The sequence below is a fragment of the Chrysemys picta genome, chromosome 6 (genome assembly GCF_011386835.1).
Source record: "Chrysemys picta bellii isolate R12L10 chromosome 6, ASM1138683v2, whole genome shotgun sequence".
NCBI classification, from domain to species: Eukaryota; Metazoa; Chordata; order Testudines; family Emydidae; genus Chrysemys; species Chrysemys picta.
Genome location: NC_088796.1, coordinates 93,703,485 through 93,728,735, shown reverse-complemented (window position 1 = coordinate 93,728,735; position 25,251 = coordinate 93,703,485). Strand labels below are relative to the sequence as shown.

Sequence of the window (25,251 nt, the reverse complement as noted above, 5' to 3'; positions counted from 1 at the left end):
GTGGTCTTTTGCCACATTTTCTATCTTTCCTAACCAGCGGAATAGCTTGCTTTTGGGCCCTTAATAGTGTCCCTTTGAAAAACTGCCAACTCTCCTCAGTTGTTTTTCCCCTCAGTCTTGATTCCCATGGGACCTTACCTATCAGCTCTCTGAGCTTCTCAAAATCTGCCTTCCTGAAATCCATTGTCTCTATTTTGCTGTTCTCCTTTCTACCCTTCGTTAGAATTGCAAACTCTATGATTTCATGATCACTTCCACCCAGGCTGCCTTCTACTTTCACATTCTCAACGAGTTCCTCCCTATTTGTTAAAATCAAGTCTAGAACAGCTTCTCCCCTAGTAGCTTTTTCAACCTTCTGAAATAAAAAGTTGTCTCCAATGCAGTCCAAGAATTTGTTGGATAGTCTGTGCCCCGCTGTGTTATTTTCCCAACATATATCCGGATAGTTGAAGTCCCCCATCACCACCAAATCTTGGGCTTTGGATGATTTTGTTAGTTGCTTGAAAAAAGCCTCATCCACCTCTTCCACCTGGTTAGGTGGCCTGTAGTAGACTCCTAGCATGACATCTCCCTTGTTTTTTGCCCCTTTAAGCCTAACCCAGAGACTCTCAACACTTCCGTCTCCTATGTCCATCTCTACCTCAGTCCAAGTGTGTACATTTTTAATATATAAGGCAACACCTCCTCCCTTTTTCCCCTGTCTATCCTTCCTGAGGAAGCTGTACCCATCCACACCAACATTCCAATCATGTGTATTATCCCACCAAGTTTCAGTGATGCCAACAATGTCATAGTTGTATTTATTTATTAGCACTTCCAGTTCTTCCTGCTTATTCCCCATACTATTTAAATTAAGATGGTTAAAAGCAGCATTTTTCTTCTGCATAGTAAAGTTTCAAACCTGTGTTAAGTCAATGTTCAGTTGTAAACTTTTGAAAGAGCAACAATAATGTTTTATTCAGAATTACGAACATTTCAGAGTTACGAACAACCTCCATTCCTGAGGTGTTCGTAACACTGAGGTTCTACTGTAACAGTGTAGCTGCAGTAGCAGGGGTAGGGACAGCAGAGACACGGCCTGAAACTGGTGGGTATGTACACAGCATAGCTAAGCTGTGCCTCCACTGCCACTACCCGTGCTACCGCAGCTACGCTGCTATTTATACTCACACTAGCTCCATGAAAGCTAGCATGAACAGGTGTACATGAGCAGGGGACCACACGCTAGCTAGCGTAGCCTTAGAATGTCAATTTCAGACAAAGAAGGGTTATAATTCTGATGGAACTGTTCAGAATATATATAATAATGACATCTATTGACTTGTTATGGTGAATATCAAGAATGCATGTTATACACTCAACTGTAAATATATAATTACTGATTCTTTATATAATGGGTACTATTTACTCAGCTTTAAGGGGGGACTTTATCTTGTACCTCTGGTCACTAGTTCAAATTTGGACCTGGTCAGTAGTCACACGAAAGCTGTTATAATCTGACTACAGTTCAGTGCCCTACTGTATGTGATGTGAGTTGCCTGCACCACTCTACCTCCCAGGTGAGCTCTTCAGAGACAGAGGAGGAAGCTCACCCCTGTGCAGAGGGTCAGTAAAAGGCCCATGCAACAAGTAAGTCCCATTTTTGAGGATGTAAGTTGACTTAAGTGACGTCTAAGTCTTCAGCTGGCTCTCTTCACAAAGGTGAATTTCACCTAGAAAGAGAGAAACCATCTCTGCAGTTGCGTGTACTCGAGCTGACCTTGTATAATATGTGCCTTGTACAATGACAAGGACTCCCATTGACTTCAGTAGTCATTGCATTGGGTCCTGTATAAACAAAATTGAAGGAGGCTGAGCAGACACATTGAAAATTGCCTTCATAGAGTCATAGTCAAATTTAGGCCTTTTAATATGTTGTATTTTCCTTTCTTTATTTTAGAGCAAAGAAAAGGTTGAGAAACTGAAAGCCCAAGCTGAGTCCTTCTGTCAGCGTTTGGGGAGATACCGGATGCCTTTCGCCTGGGCTCCCATAAGCTTAACCAATTTCTTTAACTTTTCAACACTTGAAAAAGAAATGTCTGAAACAGAAAGTTTAAATGGTAATAGTTTTATTATTCTAATCAATGCAACGTGAAGCTTTAGTAGCAATGTTAATAGGGTACCAATGTGTCATTGGATCAGAGCATTCTCTTGACAACAGTTTTGTAGTTAAGAACTGCTCAGCTTTCCCTTCATTTCCCCCATAATACTCACAAGTTGCCATACTCGTCAGTTGGAGCCCCTAAATGTGATCTTATGCACGATGTACATATTCCTACTGCACGCATTCTAGCCCTGACTTTGATTCCACACCAGTTTTATGGCAGTGGAATCCCATTGACTTTAGTGGTGTTACTCTTGATTTATATTGCTGGAAGATCAGTCCTTTTAGTCTTCCACTATGAATAGAAGGCCCAATCCAACAATAGCACACACCAGATTGCCTCACCTCCTGTCATCCTATGGGCTAAAGAAACGAATAGCATCGTGCCGCAGCAGCAATGATGTTCTCTCAACAGAATAAATACTGCACTTACTACATTGTTTTACATAGCCTTACACTGAGTTGATGGAAAATACGAAGTTAAGGTCTTTTGATATTCCCCTGAGATCACAAGGTGCTTGTGGTGTTTTAGTACTAAATTCAGGTATATATGTCATGCTTTATGATAGACTTTATAGTGACACAAAATAAGATGAATTTTTTAAAACATAATTTATTCTTGAAGGGAAAGGAACTACTGGTGACAGAAGAACGATGATGCTACAAGCTAGAAGACTTTCTGAGAGGAGCCTCAATTCAGAGGACAATTATGTTGTGTCAAACTTCAAAGCGACCACTCTGACTGTCAACACCTTTATAAAACAGGTACAGTAAGCTCTTTATTTTAGAGTGTGTGGAGTTTTATATTGTGCTCGTAAACGTGTACTAAAGTGAACTGAATTGAAAAAATGCTGCTCAGTGGGGAACAAAAGGATAATTCATACAAAACACAGAGTTACCCACTCACTCTTTGGGTATGTCCAGACTACCTGCCGTATCGGCGGGTAGCGATCGATTTATCGGGAATTGATATATTGCGTCTCGTTAAGACGCGATATAGCGATCCCTGAATGTGCTCCCCGTCGACTCCGGAACTCCACCGGAGCGAGCGGTGGTAGCGGAGTTGACGGGGGAGCCGCAGCTGCCGATCCCACGCTGTGAGGACGGGAGGTAAGTCGGAATAAGATATGTCGACTTCAGCTACGGTATTCTCGTAGCTGAAGTTGCGTATCTTACATCGACACCCCACCCCCCAGTGTAGACCAGGCCTTTGTCTTGCAGACATATCTAATTCACGAAAGTAGGTAACCATACGATGTACCCTTATAGCAGTATTAATTTGTCTTTCTCCTGACAGGAAGGAGATCGACTTAGTGATGAAGACCTATTCAAATTTTTAACTGACTACAAGAGATCTTCCTCCTTGCAGAGAAGAGTGAAGTCCATCCCAGGTACGAAATGTGTTTAGGATGGGATGAGATATAGGCACCTAACTCCAGTAAACACCAATGAAAATCTCAGCCCTCCTGTGCAATTATCCCCTTGGTTTTTAGGGCTATAAGTTGTATTATGAGGGAACTTCCTTATTTTATTAATGACTTCATCAAGCCAGCCATTAATTTTTGACCTTCTAATTTGTTCACCCCGGCAGACAGAGATTTATAGTTATTTTTATATTCTAAATTAGTTTGTTTTCATCAATAATTTACAATAGGTTCATTCGGTTTTTTAGTTTTACCTGAAGTTTTTGAGGAGAATGGGATTAAAGCAGAATCTCAAGATCCTTACTGGTTCCCTAATACCTTGTTAGAACAGGGATTAGAGATTGGGTTGGGTGATTAAAATGTTTAGTCTCTTTCCCTTTTAATTGACCCAGTGTTAATTAAGCAGAGGCAGAGACTGAATTTGGCCTCTCACAACAGCTTGACCAACTGGTGCTTTTTTGTGATGGCTTCCTTGTGCTCCAGATTCTAAGCTTTCATTTACAATACATTATGTCTCTAGCCCTTGTGGTTGCTAAGAAAAATCTCTAAAAAGTGAACTGAATGTAACCACTGCAGGGATGACTGCCCGGGTCTGTAGGCAGCCCGAAGAGCAGCTCTGGACGGTGTGAACTGCTCCCATTCATCTCAATAGAGTATTAAATCTTAAGTTTAATTATGACAGTTTAAATGTTAGCATTGTTAACAGTTTCACTGCTGGTCACAGCAAGCAAGAAAAAATATGGAAAATCATATTCTGAAGATCTGCACCTCATTTTACTATCTTAAGTAAGGCAGTGCTTGCTTTGCGCACAAAGCTAGCGAGAGCATCACTACTTTATTTCCAATTCAAGCCCTGAACAAATGTTATCCTTTTTGAATCGACAAGACTAGAAAGTCAACTCAGTATATGGTATCCCTTCCTTCCTGTCTACATGTGAATGTGCAAAGAGTCTTGTGTCTTCATCAGCTGCTCCATATATTAAGTGTCAGGACAAGATCAGAAATGAGGATAATTGAAGCTGAACCCAGAAACCACCTCCATTAGAACTGGTTCGGTTTTGGTGGCTTTCTTGATATGGACATATTATTAAACTGGAAGACCAACACATTCCAAAGTTTGTGTGCCAAGGAATGCCACTACGTGGATGGGGATAATGTAGGTGCCAAAAGCTTCAATGGCGTGATAAGATCGCCAGTGATGGTCATAAACTGAATATCCCATGAGATCACCTTTAGGACCTGCCCAGAGATCAATCTGGGAAGTGCTCAACCTGCAAGGAGGCCATGTTCCTTTTGGATTTACTGTGATGATGATGAAACCTGAAGAGAGATTTTATCTTGATGTGTAGAGATCTATGTGGGTTACTTCCCTGTGTATTCAGATAACGAAATACTTTCTCCAACCAAGATTTCTTTCTCCTGCAGTCCTCAAACTAAAAACCCAAATTCATATTTCCTAGTTACTTCTTTTGACCTTATGCATGTTTGGTTTGGTTTTATTTTTCATTACTTATTTTTAATGGTGGGCTGAGCTATCATGTAATTTTTTTAAGGATCACTTAAATTGGAGATCTCTCCAGCTTCAGAAGTCCTCAGTTGCTGTCTCACCCCTGAGTTATTACAAGTGAAACCATTTCCTGAAAACCGCAGTCGTCCTCAGAAAGAGATTTTGGAGTTCCCAGTTCGAGAAGTGTATGTTCCCCACACTGTTTATAGGTAAGAAAAATGGATTTTTTGAAAACTGTTAAACCCATATTCCAAAATAATTATGGTATAATTTTTCTCTGATTCATAGAAACTAGAAATTGAAAAACAAGTTAGGTTATCTAAGCCTGTAAAGTTACAACCATTCTTTAATCTCATTAGCCAATACAAGATAGGATCCCTACTGTATGTTCCGCAGTATATTTTCCAGTCCAATTGTAAATGTCATGAGCAAAGTATTTCAAAAGTGTTGAGGAACCAGCAGCTTTCATTCACTTCAGTAGGTACTCAGACAACTTTACATAGCTGCTTATATATGAATTTAGGAACCTAACTTTAGGCACCCATGTTTAAAAATCTTAGCCTTGAAGTTCTGACTCCCAGTCTTTTTTTCTAACTATAAAATCCCATTGACATCCGTGGAAAACAGATGCCTTGAATTTTAAACCGCTCATGACACAAGACTAATTATATTTTCATTTGTGATTTTGTCGTATCCTTTATCTTGTCATATAATAGGAGTAACATTCACAGCATTGGAGCATATTTGTACTGAACAGCTTTTGTAGTTATCATGTGTCATCTAACTACCCAAAGATGCAGTTTATTGCTCTGTATACTCCATGAATAAGATCCCTTCTCTATATCATATCACTTCGTAAAATGTATTAGACTATTCTGACTGATTAAAAAAGGTAAAAGTTCTAAAGAGTACAAATCAAAATAGGTCCCATCATTTCTTACTAGCCTGGCAACACATTAATCCCAAATGAGCTATGAATATCAAGGGAATATTCTTCAACACACTGATGTACTGTATGGTAATGCTAATAATACACAGGATGGAGATTTGTGACTCAAGGTATGTTCTGGGATTATGTATAGATTTAGCTGTAATATATGAATTTGTTTTTGAAATTTGATGAAAGGAACAGAGAATGTATTGCAGATTTTTTTTTAAAAATCAACAGCTGAGTATACTGTACAGGACTGGGACTTGGACAGCAGGGCCAGTTTGATTAGCAGGGGAGATCTGACTATCACAAATGAGTCAGGGAGTGTGATGCTTCCTGGGGGGTATCCAGGTGTAGCAGGGTGTGTCTTCACTCCTGCCTTCTTGCCCCACAGATTCTGCCCATTATCCACTAGTGTGCATTCACAGCATCATTTATTTTTGAATGCCTTCCACCAGTACCATTATAGTCCCTGTGCAACAGTCTGTTTGAAATATCTTTAGCGCTTTTGGCCCTCTCATCAGGACCTGAGGGAACAGAGGTCTCCCTTCCCTGAGTCCTCTGTGTGGCTGGGCTCAGCTAGCCCTGTTCCCCACTCTCACTCCCCTCTGCATTTCCTTCCTGTGCCTCTTTTTCAGACTGGGCTGATGGGCTAATTGGCTCTGTATCCCACCCAGCCCACCAGCCTGCTTCTCTAATTATCTCAGTCAGCTGTCTCTGGGGAACAAGTTGGTGTCTAAGTGATCTGAGTGCAGGCTCACCTGTTCACTGCCTACACTCTGTCACACCAGGGTTGTGAGACACCTCGCTACCACCTCTTCTTAGCATGAGGAAGCCTTGTCTCTGCCTGTTGTGGGTCAGCTTTCTGACTCCATTGGTCACAGGCAACACAAGCACTTCCTTCCAGGCTTCCACAGGCCCCACACTCTAGCAGCTACAGGTTAGCGATAGGCACACTCCAACCCCAAGCATCTCCTTGGAGTGCCCAGCCCCGTTCCTCTATATTTCCAGATTAGCTGCTCCCAAAGTACCAGTGCACCCTGGCTTACCAGTTGCAGCTCTGATCACTGCTCCGCTTAACACACAGAACTTAAATAAAAGTATAGTGAAAACAAATAGAAGTTTTATTTTAAAAAGTACAGGGATTCGAATAATAGCAAGTAGGAGTACTGGAAACAAAAGATTACATGTAAAATAAAAAGGTTATGAGCATTCTAGAGCCTAGATTTAATTAACTAGATATTTCTGTTTTATAGAGCAATGCTCACCCAAAGTTCTCCCAGCATCTAGCAGCCAGACTTGGCTGTGATCACCCTTTCATGAGGCAAGTCCCACTGTCCACTTGCCTCCTCGGTGAAAGATGCAGGGTGTTTCTTGGTACCCCTGGTACTATCAGGACAGTCCTTTGTTCTTTTTCATAACCAGGACACCCCCTGCAGATTGTTTGTTTTTTCCTGGGGTCTCCCTCTCTTGTTCACTTTGCAATCTTTTAATCAGCATCTGGCTCTGTATGCAACTAGGTGAGACACACAGTGACCAGATGGGGAGAGAAGCATTTGCTACCTCCTGCTCAAAAGGAACCTGTTGCTTCTGGTTACCTGCCTCAACGCCAAGGTTTTGAAAACATAATTTCCAGTATAGATGCTTAACTCCTGCAATACTATCTGTATGTACATTTCAGAATAGTTATGACAACCAGTGGGCTGCACTGGTATAACCGAGATGAGAATTTTGGCCCTTAATTTGTAAGGAATGCTGAAGGATGAAGAGATGTGTGACTGATCTCATTGTAAAGATTTAAAATTTCATGGGAGTAGGAAAATTAACCATCTGTAAGTGGTTTTGGTGGAGCTATTTTAGCAGTAAAGATGCTTTAGGAGTGTCATTATTCCAGTATAGTACTGTGTATCTGTGCTGTTCAGCCACTTGAGGGTGCAGTTTCTTCACTCTAGACCCAGACACGTTTTAATGAGGAAAGTTGCAGTGTCTTAAGCATGTGTGAGAGAAGATGGAAATTAATTTCTTTTTCTCCATTTGCAGCATTTCGTTCAAATATTTCTATAACTCAAGTAGCTTTCCAAGGGGTTTAAATTGCTCACTTCATTTCTCTTTGTTTAAGAATGTGGGTCCCTGCTCATGTATTACCCTCAGAGTTCCTGCCATCAGAGGCCCCATTTATGTCTGTCTTGCTACCTCCCTGCTTCTTTATAGATCTCAGAAAAGAGCAGTACTTAAGCCACTGCTATTGGTAGAGGGGATATGACACAATATCCCACTTCTTGTTTTTACTATCCAGGAGTAGTTCCAGCCAGTCCCCACTTGTGCTCAGTGTGTGTGTGCACACACACACACCTGCTTATAAGGTTTCCTGAAGTTACTGTAATTTTTTATTTTAGTGCGCATGTGCACATACACAAAAGCAATGAATTCTGTTATATGTTACTTAGCATAACACAAACCATGAAAAAATGAAAGTCTAGCAAACAGCAATCTAGTGGCACAAGTATTCCTCCTGCATATAGCTTGTGTATCAGTGCTTTCAACTGATGCATTACATCCGACATGCCATAACAAATTGCATTTGTTATGTAATATACGATTGGTGAAATGTGTACCATATGGCATGATGATCATTGTGCAGTCAAGTCAGTCAGCTGAGAAACTGAATAAAACATGGATTTCCATAATCTTCATGATAAAGCATAGTTCTAAGAAATGTCTAAAAACACTTTTTTAAAAATCAGATGCACTCATTATTTTCAGTACCTTAAAATATTTGCTTTGTAACTAGTGCTTACGGATCTACAACATTTCTGTTAGGAGCAAGCTAGTAGGTAACTGTCATATTCACGCTACAATAACAATATTTTTGCAAAACTTTTCAGTACCTTGGCCATGCAGTTTGTTAAAAGATAACAACTATTGAACAAGACAGCCCCTAGCTATCTTGCATATTAGCCTTCTAAATCAAGATAGAAATCCTAATAGCATATCTGCATTTACACTGCATAGATCACTGGTAAAATATTTTAATCCTGTGATTGTCTTTCATATACTCTCATGTACTGATAATGTTGTGTTCTGCATCTCAGAAGAATCTGCTATTTTCTTCCTGATTCCATTGGTCTTCAGCTGTCTGGCTAGTTTGCTTTTTGGCCTAACCTGTGTAGCAAAAGGTAACGACAACAATGCAATGTGGTTAAAAATAAAAGAGAATTACAGAAACAGAAAGTGAATGTAAGTCATTTATAAAGTATACAGGGAAATCACAAGTTTTTCGTTCTATAGGTACTAAAGTGAGCATCAGTCTTCTAGAGATACATAGGAATCAAATGATTCCATTAATCAACAAGTATGCATCTCCATTCTTTTGGCAGGCAGAATGTTGAGACATTAGACTGCAGCCACTGAATTCTGAAACCAGCTCCGCTACTGACTCCCTGCATAGCCGTGGGCGAGTGGCTGTATCCCATTTGTAAAATTCCTGCCATGCAGGAATGTGACATGGGTTGATGATATTTATACAGTACTTAGAGCAGGGGTAGGCAACCTATGGCATGCGTGCCAAAGGTGGTACGCGAGCTGATTTTCAGTGGCACTCACACTGCCCAGGTCCTGGCCACCAGTCCGGGGGGCTTTGCATTTTAATTTAATTTTAAATGAAGCTTCTTAAACATTTTAAAAACCTTATTTACTTTACATACAACAATAGTTTAGTTATATATTATAGACTTATAGAAAGAGACCTTCTTAAAACGTTAACATGTACTACTGGCACGCGAAACCTTAAATGAGAGTGAATAAATGAAGACTCGGCACACCACTTCTGAAAGGTTGCCAAACCCTGACTTAGAGGATTAGTGCCAGCTTTTGGTATTGGTGTTGTTTGAATTCCCAACTCCTGGTGCCAAGAATTTTGGCAGATCTCTTGTCTTTCATCTCCCTTTTAGGAAAAACATATCATGACTGTTTCCCCCTATAACAGGAAAAGCCCTTGAGGCAGGGACCCTCTTTTTATAATGTTTGTACAGCACCTAGTATGATGGGTTCCTAGGTGCTACCACAATACAAATAAATAATATTCATAATAATGTTACCAGTTCAGTGGATCACTGTATTCTTCCAAATTCAAAACAAAGGCCAGTAGTGAAAAGGTGAATGGGGAAGAAAAGTTATGAAGAGCCTACCTTTTTCAGTAACTTTTGAATGAGTGCATCTTGTATACTAATTTGGTCTTGCTGCAGCTCCACTTCAGTAAGCAACTCATCAATTCTTACGCTTTGAGTTTGCACAAAAGACTAAGAAAGGAGGTGGGGAGGGAAGAAAAGATTACTTTGAAGCTGCAAAAATCTTTGATATGTTCCAAGGTTTGGTCACAAAATACTGGGGCATCTTCAATGTGATTTTTTTTTTTTTTTAGCTGGAGGAATTATCAGAAATAGAATAGAACATTGTTTTTAGAGGCAAATCTTGTAGTCCCCATGCAGGCAAAATTCTTAATGAAGCCAATAAGAGTTATGCCTGAATAAGGACTGCAGGTTTTGTCCTACTTTTAATTGTATGCGGTAAATGAATTTACCACTACAGTTTTTGAATAATAATTAGTAATTATTAAGCTATAAAATGCACAAAAATAAAGACAGCTCATGCCCGGAAGAGCTTACACATAACCACATACGTCTTAAATAAAGAAAAAAATGCAGAGCAAAACAGACAAGCCTGTTTTCAGCTCATATGGTAATAGATTTATGGATTAAAAAAAAGTCCTATGTCTAGTATCCACTTTTACTGAGAATCACTATAAGTGAATAAATAATCATGCTAAAAGATAGATTAAGAAGATCAGGTGTTAAAAACTCCAGTACTTACCATAATGTCAGTCATACTCACTGAAGTACTGGTGTTAGTCTTGTAATTTAGGGCATTCTCTATCTTCTCCTCTAAAAATTCCAGCTTGGTGTTGAAAGTCATTCTGTAGTGCATCACTTCACCAAGCTGGTTCTGGAGCTCTGCAGAGAGCCTGCCCAGAACTTGATTCCTAGTTTCAAGTTGCTGAGTTTTCTTCGTGAGACCATTTCTCAGCCTCTTATTTAGGCTGACCTGCTCCAGTAAGTCTATCAAAGAGTTGTTAAAAATGCTGAGCTGTTGAAAGATGTAGGTAATTTTCTCTTTAGTATGGTCAACCTGCTCCTTTAACCCAGCTCCAAGCTTCAGGACACCCTGAGAGAGCACACGGATTTCCTCGCTGGAATAATGAAAGTGGGCACCTGGCATTTCTTTCTTGCTTGATGCATAGTTGCCTTTGGTTACACTGTTTAGAGAATGTGCAATACACAGGAGGACCAAAACAGATATTTTGTGCATTGCAACTTGTAAAGATTTTTAGCCTCCTACAGATCTGCCAGCTTGTTCTAAGAAAAGTTTCCAAATGGACCACTTTGAAGGTCCCAGCACAGTGAGAGAAAATGTGAATGCGATCAACAAAGTATTTTCAAATTCCACAGGTTAACCCCTAACTTCCTATTGCAGTTAAAGAGCAGCTGTTTAAATAGTGGGTTAGTGATGAGTCTATGCTTTGAATTCCAAAATATTTTGCATTGAAATTATATAAATCGAAAACATCCTGGGAAAAAGAAGATATTGAAGCATGTGAGATGATGTATCATATCACGTAATACATATGACTACACAGGAACATGTTATCAGTATTTTGGGAAGTACTAGATTACATTAAATGTCATGTACCTACAAGGATAGTGTTATTTATTAAATTTACAAGGCCAAAATAATTTCATCATAATTATCAAAAGTATCAGAAATTAGGGCTATTTAAGGAACATTTTCAAGAAACTTCTTTTGTTTCTTTCAGGCATATTGTCTGCTGTATGTTAAAGCCTAGAGTTAATGATCATCAGAAATTTAACCATTTAGTTCATTAATAAAGATTTAATGTGATTAGATTTGGAAGTAGATAGGGTGACCAGATGTCCCGATCTTATAGGGACAGTCCTGATTTTGGGGTCTTTTTCTTATATAGGCTCCTATAACCCTCCACCCCCTGTCCCGATTTTTCACGTTTGCTGTCTGGTCACCCTAGTCAACCCTTCTGCTGGTGCAGTTGGAGAGAACCTAGACCCTGTCACGGAATGAACAGGAAAGTTGTGGGTCCACAAACATTGTCCCTGAACAAGTCCATGAAATTCCCCATTCCCTTTTTTTCTAGTACTCACAGAAGGCCCTTGGGACAACATACTTTGGGGTCGAGCCCAAGGGAAGGCCTTACTCCTGGCTTATCCAGTGGATATCAGAGTAAATATCAGGTTTTAATGGTACTTGAAACATTATCATCTCCCGTTGGGTCCCTTGCACAAGTGTGAATGGGCCTTCCCTCTAGATCTCCAGGATTCATGGGGGCTGTGAGGTCAAAACCGATTGCCTCTTGTGCATCCCACAAAACACCCACTTGAGTGGATGGTTATTTGGAAAATCCATGAGATGGACCTCACAGAGTTATACCCAAACCCCCTAATCTGGATCTGAACCAAAGAACTACGGCCATCTTGAGAATTTATGCATGTACTTCCTTTTAAAATAATGTAGCATATTAAAATTCTGCTGATGCACCATTTCTTCTGTGTTTTCTAAGTTATTGAAAATGAGCTTATATAGGCAGTAAAATAACTGCAATTTGGGATAAAGTTTACAGCCATTTTTCTGAAGACCTAATAATGAGTGAAAACAATAGAACCAATAGAGACTATCTTGACATATACTAAATAACTGCATTATTTGTATGTATTACCATCAGCAGCAAGTGCCCAGGTTAATTTAGTGATCACAGTACATTTGCATATCAGTCTGTGTTATGTATTATTAGGGTCTACCTAGAGATATATTGAATTTTATGTGTGGTATTTGTGTCCTAGTCATCCACAGACATATCTATTGTTGATTAAAATTTGGAACCCAGCCACACTGGGATGTAACTCACAAGTAGCCATGTAATTTAGTATGAAGAACTACCAACCAACACAACCAATAATTATGAGTAATGGCATTTAAGCACAAGAGGGTCAAAGTCTTAAAGCCTGTGCATATATTTTATTTTGGTGGAGGATAGATCTGCTCCGCCCTGACCATTGAACATGGTCAAGTCAGTGCAGTCAAATTTCATGGAGATGTAAGACAGGACAGCAAGTTCAGACCACAGTGGAGTTGTACAGTGTGCAAGTCAGGGCAGGGTTTGACCCCATTGTGTTTAGACAGAGCAGTACAGCTGATCTCTCTTCAGAAGGTTCTCCAACCCAAGTCAGTGTTATGTGCACGGTAAGGGTTGTTTCTGTGAATCGGTGGTTTTACTGAGAGACTCTAATTAAATTAGATTTGCATAAATTTTATGTTGTCATCTTTATTTTATTAATTATTGTCTTGTGGACTTGCATGAACATTGTTTTGTTATTATCTTGGCCAATGTTTTGCTCTTCTTTTGACATCAAAACGTCTTCTCCACAGTTGAGCATTTATATTGCTTGACAGTGACTCGCACAGAAATTTTTCTACCGTCATTTTTGACCTTGTAACATGGATGGTGTCCAAACACTAGCACTAAAGGAACTCAACTTAAAAATCAGACTTGTGTCTGAAAATGTTGTACCTGCAATAGTTACAAATCCCAACTAAAATTACTAAAACTGAAAGACATTAGAGAAACATATGTTCTTCTGTTTTAACAGTATGTTTACCTTTTACATAGTCAGGCTTCACTATTCCCCTGGATAGTCAGTTGATTTTCCCAGGGTTTTGTTTTGTTTTTTGTGCGTGTTGAGGTTTTTGATGCAGCAATTGAGGAGAGAAAAGCATTTGCAAAAATAGACACATGCAGCTGAAAGTAACAAAACCTGGCAGAAAGACTTAGAAGCAGAAGTAGTACCTGAAACTACTTACATTTAAAAAAAAAGTTTTAGATCTCAAGATGGTGGTGTTCATTTAACACCAGCCTGAGAACAGTAACTGAATCATGCTATACCCCATTTATTTATATGTGAAACTAGCATCACTGAAAAATACTTGTTAGTACCCATAAAGGATTTTTAAAGAACACCAAATAGGCCTAAACTGGTGAAATCTGGGGTGGTAGGTGGTTGTTTTTAATTAAACTACATTGTACCTGAAGTTTGATGTCTGAAATCTGATGCAAGTCATCTTCAAATTATGTTGGTCTGTGTTCGAAAAAACAGTTTTACCTTTCAAAAAAAATTCTGGGAAGAAAGTTTGCAATTGGGCTGACATCATTTATGCTAAAGTTCACCCTAGTATGATTTTGAAATGCTGAGATTATTATTATTTGGTGTATGCAATTGGCCAAGCCACAGCGTTCTTATCAACAATGTTCAAGGTACGAAGACCTCCAGGAAGTTGTCATTTTTTCAGTCTTCAACAATGTGTGTCATAGTTTGTGGCTGCCCACATTGACATAGTGGAGGTTTCTGAGATAACAAACTCAAATAGAGATGTTTATAATGGCAAAGCTAGCTCAGTCTTTAGCTGCAGTGATACTTGTATAATGCTGGCTAAATAAAGGAACAGTTTACAGTACAGCAGTGTGAAGATAACATCCCACAACTAGAAACAAGAATCAGTGGCTGCAGCTGATCAAATTCCAGAGTGTTTTGCCCACATAAGTGCACCATCCTAGAGGTCGTAGGGTAAGGTATCCCTTACAAAAATTAATCTCCATAAAAAGCACTCACAAAAAATAAAAAGAGAGAGAGAGAGAAAGAAAGAGGGTCAGAATGGGTCAGATCCTGAGCCCTGATGTGGCCCCTTTGCATTGTCACTTTACATCCCACCCAGCTCTACTTCACCCATACCTGCCTAGTCTTACTGGCCCTCACAATCAGCCTACAAACATGTAGGCCCCACACTGAAGTGTCTGTGCTAGACAGCACTGGTTCAGCAGCGCCGACCCCAGCGGCCTGCCTACAGCCCCACTCTGGCTTCCACCAGCTTTGGTTACTAGTTGCAGGGTGAGCCCAACACACTCCCAGTCCCAAATTTTCCCCAAGCCGTGTGCTCTGTAATGTCCTGCCTCCTCCTGGGCAGTTTGAGAAATAATAAAGTTTGTTTGTTTCTCTAAAGACACAAAAGCCACCACCTTGCCACATTAATTGGAGTTAAGATTCACTTTAATTCAAACACAGCACTGGTGATTTAGATTAATAGTAAAACAAATGTATTAACAAAAGAAAATAGGATTTTAAGTGAGTTCAAGTATAAAAGATAAAGTTAGAAAGCATTACAAGCAAATAAAAGTGAAAACATGCCTCTAAAAGTCTAAAACTTAATCTAGCAAGGTACAGGTTTTGTTCAAAATGCTTTTTCTCACCTATATTCAGTTGCCAGAAAGTTCAACCCCTCCTTGGTGGAAGGACCCATCTTTCTCAGCATGCAAGAGCTCTGTTCCTTTGTGTTTGTCTAGTGATGGATGCAAAGATGGCTTCTGTCTTTGCTTATATCTTCCAAAGTTCAGTGGCTTTGTTTCAAGAGGCAGGATGACCTCATGCTGTTCTTCCCTTCCTGTCTGTAAATGGGGCTTCCATTGTTTTGATTCCACCATGCATAATTTTTATAGTAGACAGGTAAATAGCTACTTTTCTCCTGTCTGGAAGGGAACCTGTTTCTCCCTGTTTGGACACAGACTTTAAAACATAATATCATTTAGTATCCATATTTCCTCATAGGGTCTCAATACATACATTTCACAGAGATATTAATCACCAGTATGTCATTAGCTTTCAGAAAAGACCTCACTCTATACACTTCTATAATATAGCAGTATTGTATTCAATCAGTTGATTCAATTGCTTATCATTTGAAGTTCACCCCCCACCCCTGTAATTATACACCAGTAAACCTTTGCAGTGTATTCTTCTGAAAAGTAAAACCCAGAACCAGCTTCTCTCTCCTGCTGGGGCGTAGACGCCATGCTGTCTCCTCCCTGACTTGTTAGTGTGAGGTTTGCCTCCACCCCTTGTTAGCTTGATAGGTCTGTTTACTCAATATGTAAATACATTCTCATTGTCTTTCAGAGTACTTTGGAGGAGTGGGGGAGGTTTAGGTTGGATATTAGGAAAAACTTTTTCATTAGGAGGATGGTGAAGCACTGGAATGGGTTACCTAGGGAGGTGGTGGAATCTCCTTCCTTAGAGGTTTTTATGGTTAGGCTTGACAAAGCCCTGGCTGGGATGATTTAGTTGGGAATTGGTCCTGCTTTGAGCAGGTGGCTGGACTAGATGACCTCCTGAGGTTCCTTCCAACCCTGATATTCTATGATTCTAAGTGACTCCCAGGAAAGAAAAACACATGCCTTTTTCTGGGGTAGACTTGTTTACCATCTCCCTCTGACATGCCTGGTTTAAACACACTTGAGTCATAATTCTAGCATATATCTGTAACTTTTAATACCCACTGCACAGATACCTCACAGAAGAATATAAAATAAATGATCAATGAGTTGTTTTCCAATGATAATTTACGAGGCATATTTTGTACAAGGATTATTACAGTAGTATGTAGGGTGTGAATACAAGAGTGCTTAGTGTCCAAGAGGGTCATGTCCGACTCTCTGTTTTCTCTCCCTCTGTCAGGGTGGCTTGTAATCTGTGTGAAGCACCTGTGCTCAGGAGGGCTGCCAGTTGTATCTGGGTCATGCACAGTGGGAGGAAGCTCCATTTACCTTTATCCTCCTGACCTTACACAGACCAACCAGGACTTGCCACAATCTGGCCCTTTCTGAATGCAAGATATTTAGTGCCAGATGCTGCCCTTTACTGTCACTAGTTGTGGTGGGGTTTGCAAATGTGAGACCAGTGGAGATACATGAGCATAAAGGGGGTCAGAATTTGGCCCTTATCTATGTACTTGCTGGATTAATTTGTACATTGGCGCCTCCTCATATGTGTAGTCAGCAGAGAACTCTCTGTTTACATGTGATTTTACACATCTTTCATCTTAAGTCACATCTAAATGTAAAATCCAGCACCCAGGGTCATTATGTGGATTTGTGACACCTTCTATAGAGCTGCGGATCCATAAACCAATGAACAGATTATACAATCTCTCCTATATGTGTTTTTCGTCTCTGACAGGTGTAATATTGATAATATCCTTTGTTTAATAAGTCATTCGGCCAAGCATAATTCAATAGAAGTTACCAATATATTTTGCACTTTCCTTAGCTGTTTCATAACATCATGTTGAGAGAACCTAGCTGAATGGAAATTGCATATAAAAATGTAAATGGTAGATTGCATTACTCTGTGAGACTTGGCACACAGCAAAATGAAAGGCAAGTCATGCACTAGTTTGTCCGCTAAGACATGCTGCAGTCCATCTAGCATGTCCTAGCTGATAAACCAACCTGGGATGTGTTTTTAATTTCACTGTGAAGTCTGCTACATCTCACAAAGTACTGCAACCCGAAACATTACAGTACATGGTGATAAACAGAACTAAGTTTTCTACATCTCAGTTTAGTTGTACCAAAAGAATAATAATAATAATAATCAATAATAATACTTATCTCTTAGATATAGCCCTTTTCATTAATCAATCTCAAAAAGCTTCACAGTCTATAATATATTTATCCTCACAAAAACCTCTGTGAAGTAGGAAAGTACCATCATCCCCATTATAGACATGAGGAATTGAGGCACAAAGAGGCTAAAGAGACGTCTAGACTGCACGGTTTTTACAGCAGCATATAGAGTACATCCACTACACCCCCCACCCCAGCACATGTATAAATATTTATTGTAGATGGTGAGTTGCTGCTTAGGCAAGTAGAGTAAAGACACACCTGGTCCCTGTGTGATGAACCCAGATACAGACCCTACTTGGCGCTCTACAGCCCAAGCAGTGCCTCCCCTATTTACACTGCAGTTTTGACCGGTGCAATGTCCCACTGCCTCTCCACTGCTGGAGTCTTTCCCTGCTGCAGAGAAAGGCTCCAGCAGTGAGAAAAGTCTCGGGCAGAAGGGAGGCAGCAGACAAAGGCTCAGGCAGCTTCCTTCTGCTGGAGCCTTTACCCACCACAGTGAAAGACTGGCAGAAGGGAAAGGCTCTGGCAAGGAGGAGGCAACAGGGAAAGGCTTTGGCAACTCTCTGCTGCTGGAACCTTTCCCCACTGCCTCCCCCCGGCAGAGCCTTTCCTTGCCACAGTGAAAGGCTTTGGCAGCAGGGAGCTGCCCGAGTTTCCCCACAGCCTCCTTCCCACTGGAACGTTTCACTGATGTTTGTAGCTATACATACCCTACACACCGCTGCCAATGGCGTGCAGTATAGATGTAGCCTAAGTGACTTGCCCAGGTCACACAGGTCACCATGGCAAAGCAGCGTATTGAGCCCAGGGCTCCCATGTCTTAAGCTAGTGGTGTAACCACTGGACCATTCTTTCATGAACATTTTCTCAGAAAAAGCCACAGTGCCACAGGTATATATGGTACTGCTGAGCTGTTTTATATACAGTTTGTGATTGCAACAGTTACAAGTAGGATATGAGAAATGGTGGCAGCTCTTCTAAGCTTTATAGGATGCTTTCTGCTCAGATTGATGCTGGCTAAACTGTTCAGAGCCTGCAGTTTGAGACAAAATTTTTGCCCTTGTTACCCAGTGCTAATCTCATTTCTACTGTGCTAGGTAGAGAACTGGTTAGGAAATCTGTCCTGCATTGTACAGGCAGAATGAGACACGCAACAGACAAAATCATGTAAATCAAGGTCCTTGTACCAGGTGGTCATTAATCTATGTTAAACACTGACATTTGGCAGAATCCTAGCTAAGAAAGGCCCCCACAGCTGTCAGACCATCATAAAAACAACTTTCATAACAAACAGTCATGTTTTCCTCCATTGGGGCTTTCCTCAGAGTGGGATTGCACCCATATAACTGAATGGCAAATTTGGCCCATTGAGTGGTATGAAGTGAATATTGTGCTGCCGTTATAGTATGCAGAAATGCAACTTGTTGTTTGTAATTAACTCAATATCGTGGCAGCCCCACTGAAGTCAACTGTAATTTTGCCATTGACTTCACTGGGGTCAGGGTTTTACCCTTGGATTTTGAAGCACAGGCACCGACTTTCTAAAGTGCCGGAGGTCAGGCTCCACCCCCACTCCACCCTTCCCCCAAGATCCCACCCTCACCCCACCTCTTCCCACCCCTGCTCAACCCCACCCCACCTCTTCCCACCCCCGCTCCACCCCACCCTGCCTCTTCCCACCCAGTTCCACCCCGTGCCCCAAGCGCGCCGCATCATCACTCCACCCCCTCCCCACCAGAGCCTCTTGCACGCTGCGAAACAGCTGATTGCGGCAGGCGGTAGGCATTGGGGTAGGCGGAGGTGCTGATCTGTGGGGCCCATCACCTGGTGGGAGGCGCTGAGGGGATGGGGGGAGCTGATAGGGGGGCTACTGGTGGGTGCTCAGTGCCCACCATTTTTTCCCCATGGGTGCTCCAGCCCCAGAGCACCCATGGAGTCGGCACCTATGTGAAGTACCCTTATGTATCCTTGGGCTTTGATCCTGCACTCTTCCACTCTGATAGCCTACCCTCCACTCCACAAAGTCAATGAGGCTTTGTGCAGGTGCAGTGATCTGCCTATGTAGAGAAGCTTGCAAGATTTGGGGCTTAGTTAATTGTAAAGGTATACTGCATTTCCAGGAGGGAGCTGCATTTTTTTTTTAAAAAAATGTGTATAAACATTAGTAAAAATCAATCCCCAAACCAGACACCAAGAACTACAGGTTGAAAAACTATTTAAGTGCCATCGTTAACCTGCTATTGCTATTGAGTTGTTATAACTTTGGCAAATGTGAAATAGAGTTGTTGAGTTTATTTGTTGAATATATATATATATTGCATCTCTGAGCATATCCTTCATTCAGAGCCAATTTCTATGTAGGTGAGAAGCAGCAGCCCTATCCAGCAATGCTCTCTATTTGTCTTGTGTTATTAAGAAGTTCTTATAAGCTTTGTTTTTGCTCTTTAACATTTGCAGACAATGTAGGCTCATTTTCCTGAATAGAGATTTTTGCGTTTCATTGCATAAAGCAGGAATGTTCATTTATTACGGATTCAGCACATTTTATTGCACGAAAATGCTCTTCATTTGTTTCCATATCACATTGCCTCATAATAAGCTATATTACTAGGTTCTGGAATGCTAGGGGAATGAAGGATTAGCTGAGACTCAATGTACCTTGAACTTTCCCTTCCTTGGCAAGGAAAGCTTTAAATGCTAGGTCTGAGTGTAACCAGATTTTTTTTTTTATTTGCCAGCAACTATAAAAGCAGACAGTTGCTGTCTAATGAAAGAATAAACTAAAACAAAGAAAAAAATCAGTGAAATACATCATTGCAGCTGGGGCATCCAGGCTGCTTTGTATTGATCTAAACAAAACATTAGGCAGATATGGATCAAAAATGGATGTATGTGTGTGTTTGTGTGTATTGTTTGTTGGTTTGAACCAAATACCTAGTGAAACTCAAAGCCAAGTGAGTTGTTTGTTTGTTTTGTAGAAATCAATGAAACTCCTCTAAATCTCTCCTATTCACAGCTTCCTTCCCCACAAAAGGTACAGGCTCCTATTCTCCCCTGTTGGTCATTTACCCTCCTATCACCTTCTACCATCTTCAGTGAGCATCTGAGTGGTCCTTGGATGACCATCAGATGGCATATTGCTGTCCTGTATGGATAGATAATTATATATATATATATAGAGAGAGAGAGACATTTGTTTTAATTGTGGGCTGGTTGCTGGCTTGATGCCCCCCATCCCTCCATTATACATACCAGTTAAGGGTCTCCTGAGAAGAGTGATGGGAACAAGGGGCTTCCTTGGCCCCTATTTTCCAGCAGCGGGACTGGTAACAGTTGTTCTCTCTGTCTGTCTAGCAAGCTAACTAATGTAGGTATATCTTTGCCATGGTATCTGAGTGGGAGTTGTATTTGTTCTCACATGGGAATGGAGATTTTCTTAGGCCCAAACACTCTAGCTTGTCTCTCAGCCCTAGAGTAAAAGGGCTGGGTAACAGGGTACTTTGGAAGAATGAGGGAATGCCAGGTTGCCCTCTCAAAAGCATAGTTTATCCTTAGGAATACCACAAAACAAACGTATTGCGCAGCACCAGAATCTTACCTTTTTCCAACAAGCGCTGTAGATAGAAAGAGCCCTTTCAAAGCCTTTAGTGTCTAGGTGGAATTACAGCATTGGGAGAAGAAGAACTGAGTCAGATGCGATGCCAAGTACTTTGTTCTTCAAAAGCAAATAATTGTTCCTTACTCATTTACTTTTCTTTTCTTTTGCTTCCAGAAATCTCCTTTATGTTTACCCACAGAGGTTGAATTTTGCTAATCGACTGGCCTCTGCAAGGAACATTACCATTAAGATTCAGTTTATGTGTGGAGAAGACGCTACCTGTGCAATGCCGGTAATATAGACTAAATAACAGGATCAGACATCTGTGGAGCATACTTAGCTAGCTGCAGTACGGACAAAACATGTGAAGGGTTGACTTGGGACCTCATGCTTCACACACAGCTACGATTTTTTGTGGGCCTTGCACTGAAACCAGAATGGTTTCGACCACAGTGCTCATGAAGCATGCAGTTCACATCAGGAAGCAGGGCTAAAGGACTGAGGAACAGCAGAAGAGACTTGTAGTTAGTGTGGAACAGGAACATATCCTCCTGTATTCTCTAATGCTTCATGTATTACGTGAAAGAGTAAACATTCTGTAGCTTCTATTTAAAAAAGAATAACATTGCCTTATATATGAGTGCCATGTTGGGAACTCTACCAGTAAATCCACAGAGGTTCAGAAACCTGTTCAGAATGTTATATTCTGTGTCCCACTGAACGAATCCTGGGCACTATGAATACACAAATATCAGGTCCATCCATGCACAGCACTGAGGATAGAACCTGTGACCTTGACACTGGAACAGTAAACAGATCCACAGTGAGACAGAACTGGTAAACATCTTCATATGCAGATAACTATTCCATTCAGCAGCCCAAGATATCTAGATTTCTTTGTGTGTGTGAAACTATGCAACCTTGATGTTCTTTTAACAAAGTTTTCTTTTAGATGTTTAAATATACAGTATTGAAAAAAGTATTTAAATCTGAGTGTTCTATTTTCTATCAGCATGTTGTCATGAATGGGGTGTGTAATATATGTACATCCCATTCATGACAACCTGCTGATAGAAAATAAAATACTGTCGTTTTTCAACATTTAAATCGTTCTGAAAGGTGATATAAAATTTGATAGCTATATGCCTGGTCACTAGTACTTTTATTTTTGAATGCAGATCATTTTTGGAAAGTCTTCAGGTCCAGAATTTTTGCAAGAGATGTACACAGCTGTCACATATCATAACAAGTATGTGTACTATTATTAATATTCTTTTTATTATATATTAAATACTAGTCATTTGCTCAGGGATGCTTTTAACTCTACATAGCTTTTAAAAATACTTTAACCCCCACACCCCACAGTTGACGAGTGAAATTCCATATTTTTCTGATTCCAAATACTGCTTTGAAGGTTTGTCACATTCAGAATTGAAATAATCTCATTCATTGAAATCATGGAGAGTGGGGTGTATTATTATTATTATTATTATTGATGATTATATTAATTCATTTTATTTTTCAGAAAGAATTTCAAGGATTTTCCCTATTTGAAAGTTAAGAAGTATGTCCACAAGTAAAAAGTAGTTCTGGGACTTTAGAATATTCCTCATTTGGGTGAATTAGTGGTTCCAAACAAAGCTAAATAGAAACACTCAGGTGAATTTGGACCCAGAATTTAGGTTTTGTTAAAACAAGTGTATTCAAAACCAAAGATTAATAGAAGGCAGTTTCACAAGTGTGGAGAGAAGAGACATCTGAGGCATCTCAATGTGCTCTCTAGATTTCTGCAGTGCAGCTAATTCATAGATTTATGTTTACGTATGAGTACATCATTGGCCTACTTGAGCTAATACACATCTTGATACATCTAGCTATTTGGCTAGAGATTTAGACCACTCATATCATAGTAGTATCTGGGCCCCTACATGCAAGTTAGCCTTCCTGCCTGTTTCATGTTTCAAGATGTGTGTGTTTGGTATTTTTAAAACAGGTCTCCTGACTTTTATGAAGAGGTGAAAATTAAACTGCCAGCTAAACTCACAGAAAAACACCACCTACTGTTCACATTCTACCATATCAGCTGCCAGCCAAAGCAAGGAGCATGTGTAGAAACCCTCCTGGGATATTCAGTAAGTCACTTGTGATTTACACTTCAGTTTCCTGTGCACACAGGCCTTTTGTAGAAATAACTAACTAATTTCCTCACTTAGTCCCCAGCCGAAGTGGCAAGAACACTCGATCTTGTTATTAGAGAGACAAGGTGGGTGAGGTAATATCTTTTATTGGCCCAACTTGTGTCTGCCATCCTGGGACCAACATGGCTACAACAACACTGCAAATATCCTGTTATAACAATTTCCAGACATGAGTAATAGGTCTTGATTTTAACACTCCCCAGCACCCACATCTGCATTCAAATGTTATGGCTTTTGTGGCTACACCAAAAGAATTAACAAGCACAGGTACAGATCACAGACTGGATCAGATGCCCTGATCCTGCAAAGAATTCTGCAGGTACTTAACTTTACACACTGAGAGTGGTCATAGGCCTTGGCTACACTTGGGGATTCACAGCACTGCCGCGAAGCGCGAGTGTAGTTGCACCGCCAGCGCTGCAAGTTCTCCACCTCTCCGAGGGGACTAGCTTGCAGCGCTGTGAGCGAGCGTGCAGCGCTGCAGGCTCTGATTACACTGGCGCTTTACAGCGCTGCACTCGCTGCGCTCGGGGTGTGTGTGTGGCGTTTTCACACCCCTGAGCGTAGCAAGTTGCAGCGCTGTACAGCGCCAGTGTAGCCAAGGCCTCAGTGAAGTCTGACCTTATGTCATGCACTGGCTCTTATGTCATGCAGGCAGCGGCGGCTCCAGGCACCAGCGCTCCAAGCGCGTGCCTGGGGCAGCAAGCCGCGGGGGGGGGTGGCCTGATGGTTGCTGTGAGGGCGGCAGTCAAGCAGCATTCGGCAGCATGCCTGTGGGAGGTTCGCTGGTCCCGCGGATTCAGCGGCAATTCGGCGGCAGGTACGTCAAAGCCACGGGACTGGCGGACCTCCTGCAAGCATGCCGCCGAATCCACGGGACCGGGGACCTCCCGCAGGCATGCTACCGAAGGCAGCCTGCCTGCCGTGCTTGGGGCAACAAAAAAGCTAGGGCTGCCCCTGCATGCGGGGGCATGATGACACTTCTGCAGATTTTGGCAGAAATTACTGTGGAGTCCAAAACATTTCTGGTCGATATCTAATCATTGTTCTGTTGACTGTAATTATCACAAACTAGATAAATAGTCATACTCTCATGCAGTAATGAATATCACTTTGTTTTTGCCTCATCTATTTCAGTGGCTGCCAATTCTATTAAATGATCGTCTCCAGACTGGACATTATTGTCTTCCTGTTGCCTTGGATAAGTTGCCTTTAAACTATTCAATGCATTCTCCGGAGGTAACAAACAAAATAGCTAATAGATACTATTTCCCCAGTTAAAGGGGCATTGTCGGTATTTTAGGCTCCAACATTTGCCTAACTTGATTTGAGGAACCCTTCCCTATGCTTAAGCAAATCAACCAACCAATCAACCAACAAAAAGATTTTAAAGAAAACCCCTAAACCAAGTGGCTGTGCAGTCATTCACTTGCTTGTGGGTGCCAAAATAATCACTTGCTAGTACAGGCCCTACAGACCTCCAAAAAGCTCCATCCTTGGGGTTTGGGTCATATGACCCTTAATACTCTCCTGCTACTTAGTGGCTCAGAACATCCAACTATCCCACAGTGTATGGGAATGTCACTGCCTAGAGTCTTCAGGAAAGGTGTTGCCAAGGGTGGAGAAGCAGGGATCAGGCTCCCCCAAGAAGACAATGAGGTGGAGGACAGAGCCCTCTAAGAAAATATTGCTAATGTAAAGGGGACCAGACAGATTCAAACTGCATCACTGACCCCAGTCTCTCTGGCAGAGCAAACCAGAACCCCATGCAGAATAGTGTAGAGTGGAATAAAGATGTGGAATAAAAAGGTGATACCTGAAGTACGTCTAATTTGTAACTAAAAAACACCC

The 25,251-nt window shown here is 41.0% G+C and overlaps 2 protein-coding genes across 3 annotated transcripts in view; one reads left to right on the top strand and one right to left on the bottom strand.

Moving 5' to 3' along the window:
• Positions 1-25,251, top strand: part of DOCK8 (dedicator of cytokinesis 8) — a 132,059-nt gene that overhangs the window by 52,900 nt on the left and 53,908 nt on the right. For both annotated transcript variants that reach the window (XM_005296756.4, XM_065549378.1), the window contains 8 exons: positions 1,940-2,099; positions 2,769-2,908; positions 3,441-3,534; positions 5,121-5,283; positions 21,377-21,494; positions 22,381-22,451; positions 23,196-23,334; positions 24,538-24,639. In XM_005296756.4, coding sequence (XP_005296813.2) covers positions 1,940-2,099; positions 2,769-2,908; positions 3,441-3,534; positions 5,121-5,283; positions 21,377-21,494; positions 22,381-22,451; positions 23,196-23,334; positions 24,538-24,639 — 987 coding nt within the window. The remainder of the gene's footprint in view (positions 1-1,939; positions 2,100-2,768; positions 2,909-3,440; positions 3,535-5,120; positions 5,284-21,376; positions 21,495-22,380; positions 22,452-23,195; positions 23,335-24,537; positions 24,640-25,251) is intronic.
• LOC101943302 (uncharacterized) lies at positions 7,107-11,483 on the bottom strand. The gene is made up of 3 exons (XM_005296755.3): positions 10,875-11,483; positions 10,193-10,303; positions 7,107-9,167 (listed from the first exon to the last, which is right to left on the bottom strand). Exons 1-3 carry the CDS (start codon positions 11,367-11,369, stop codon positions 9,054-9,056), a joined length of 720 nt encoding a protein of 239 aa, XP_005296812.2. The 5' UTR covers positions 11,370-11,483; the 3' UTR covers positions 7,107-9,053.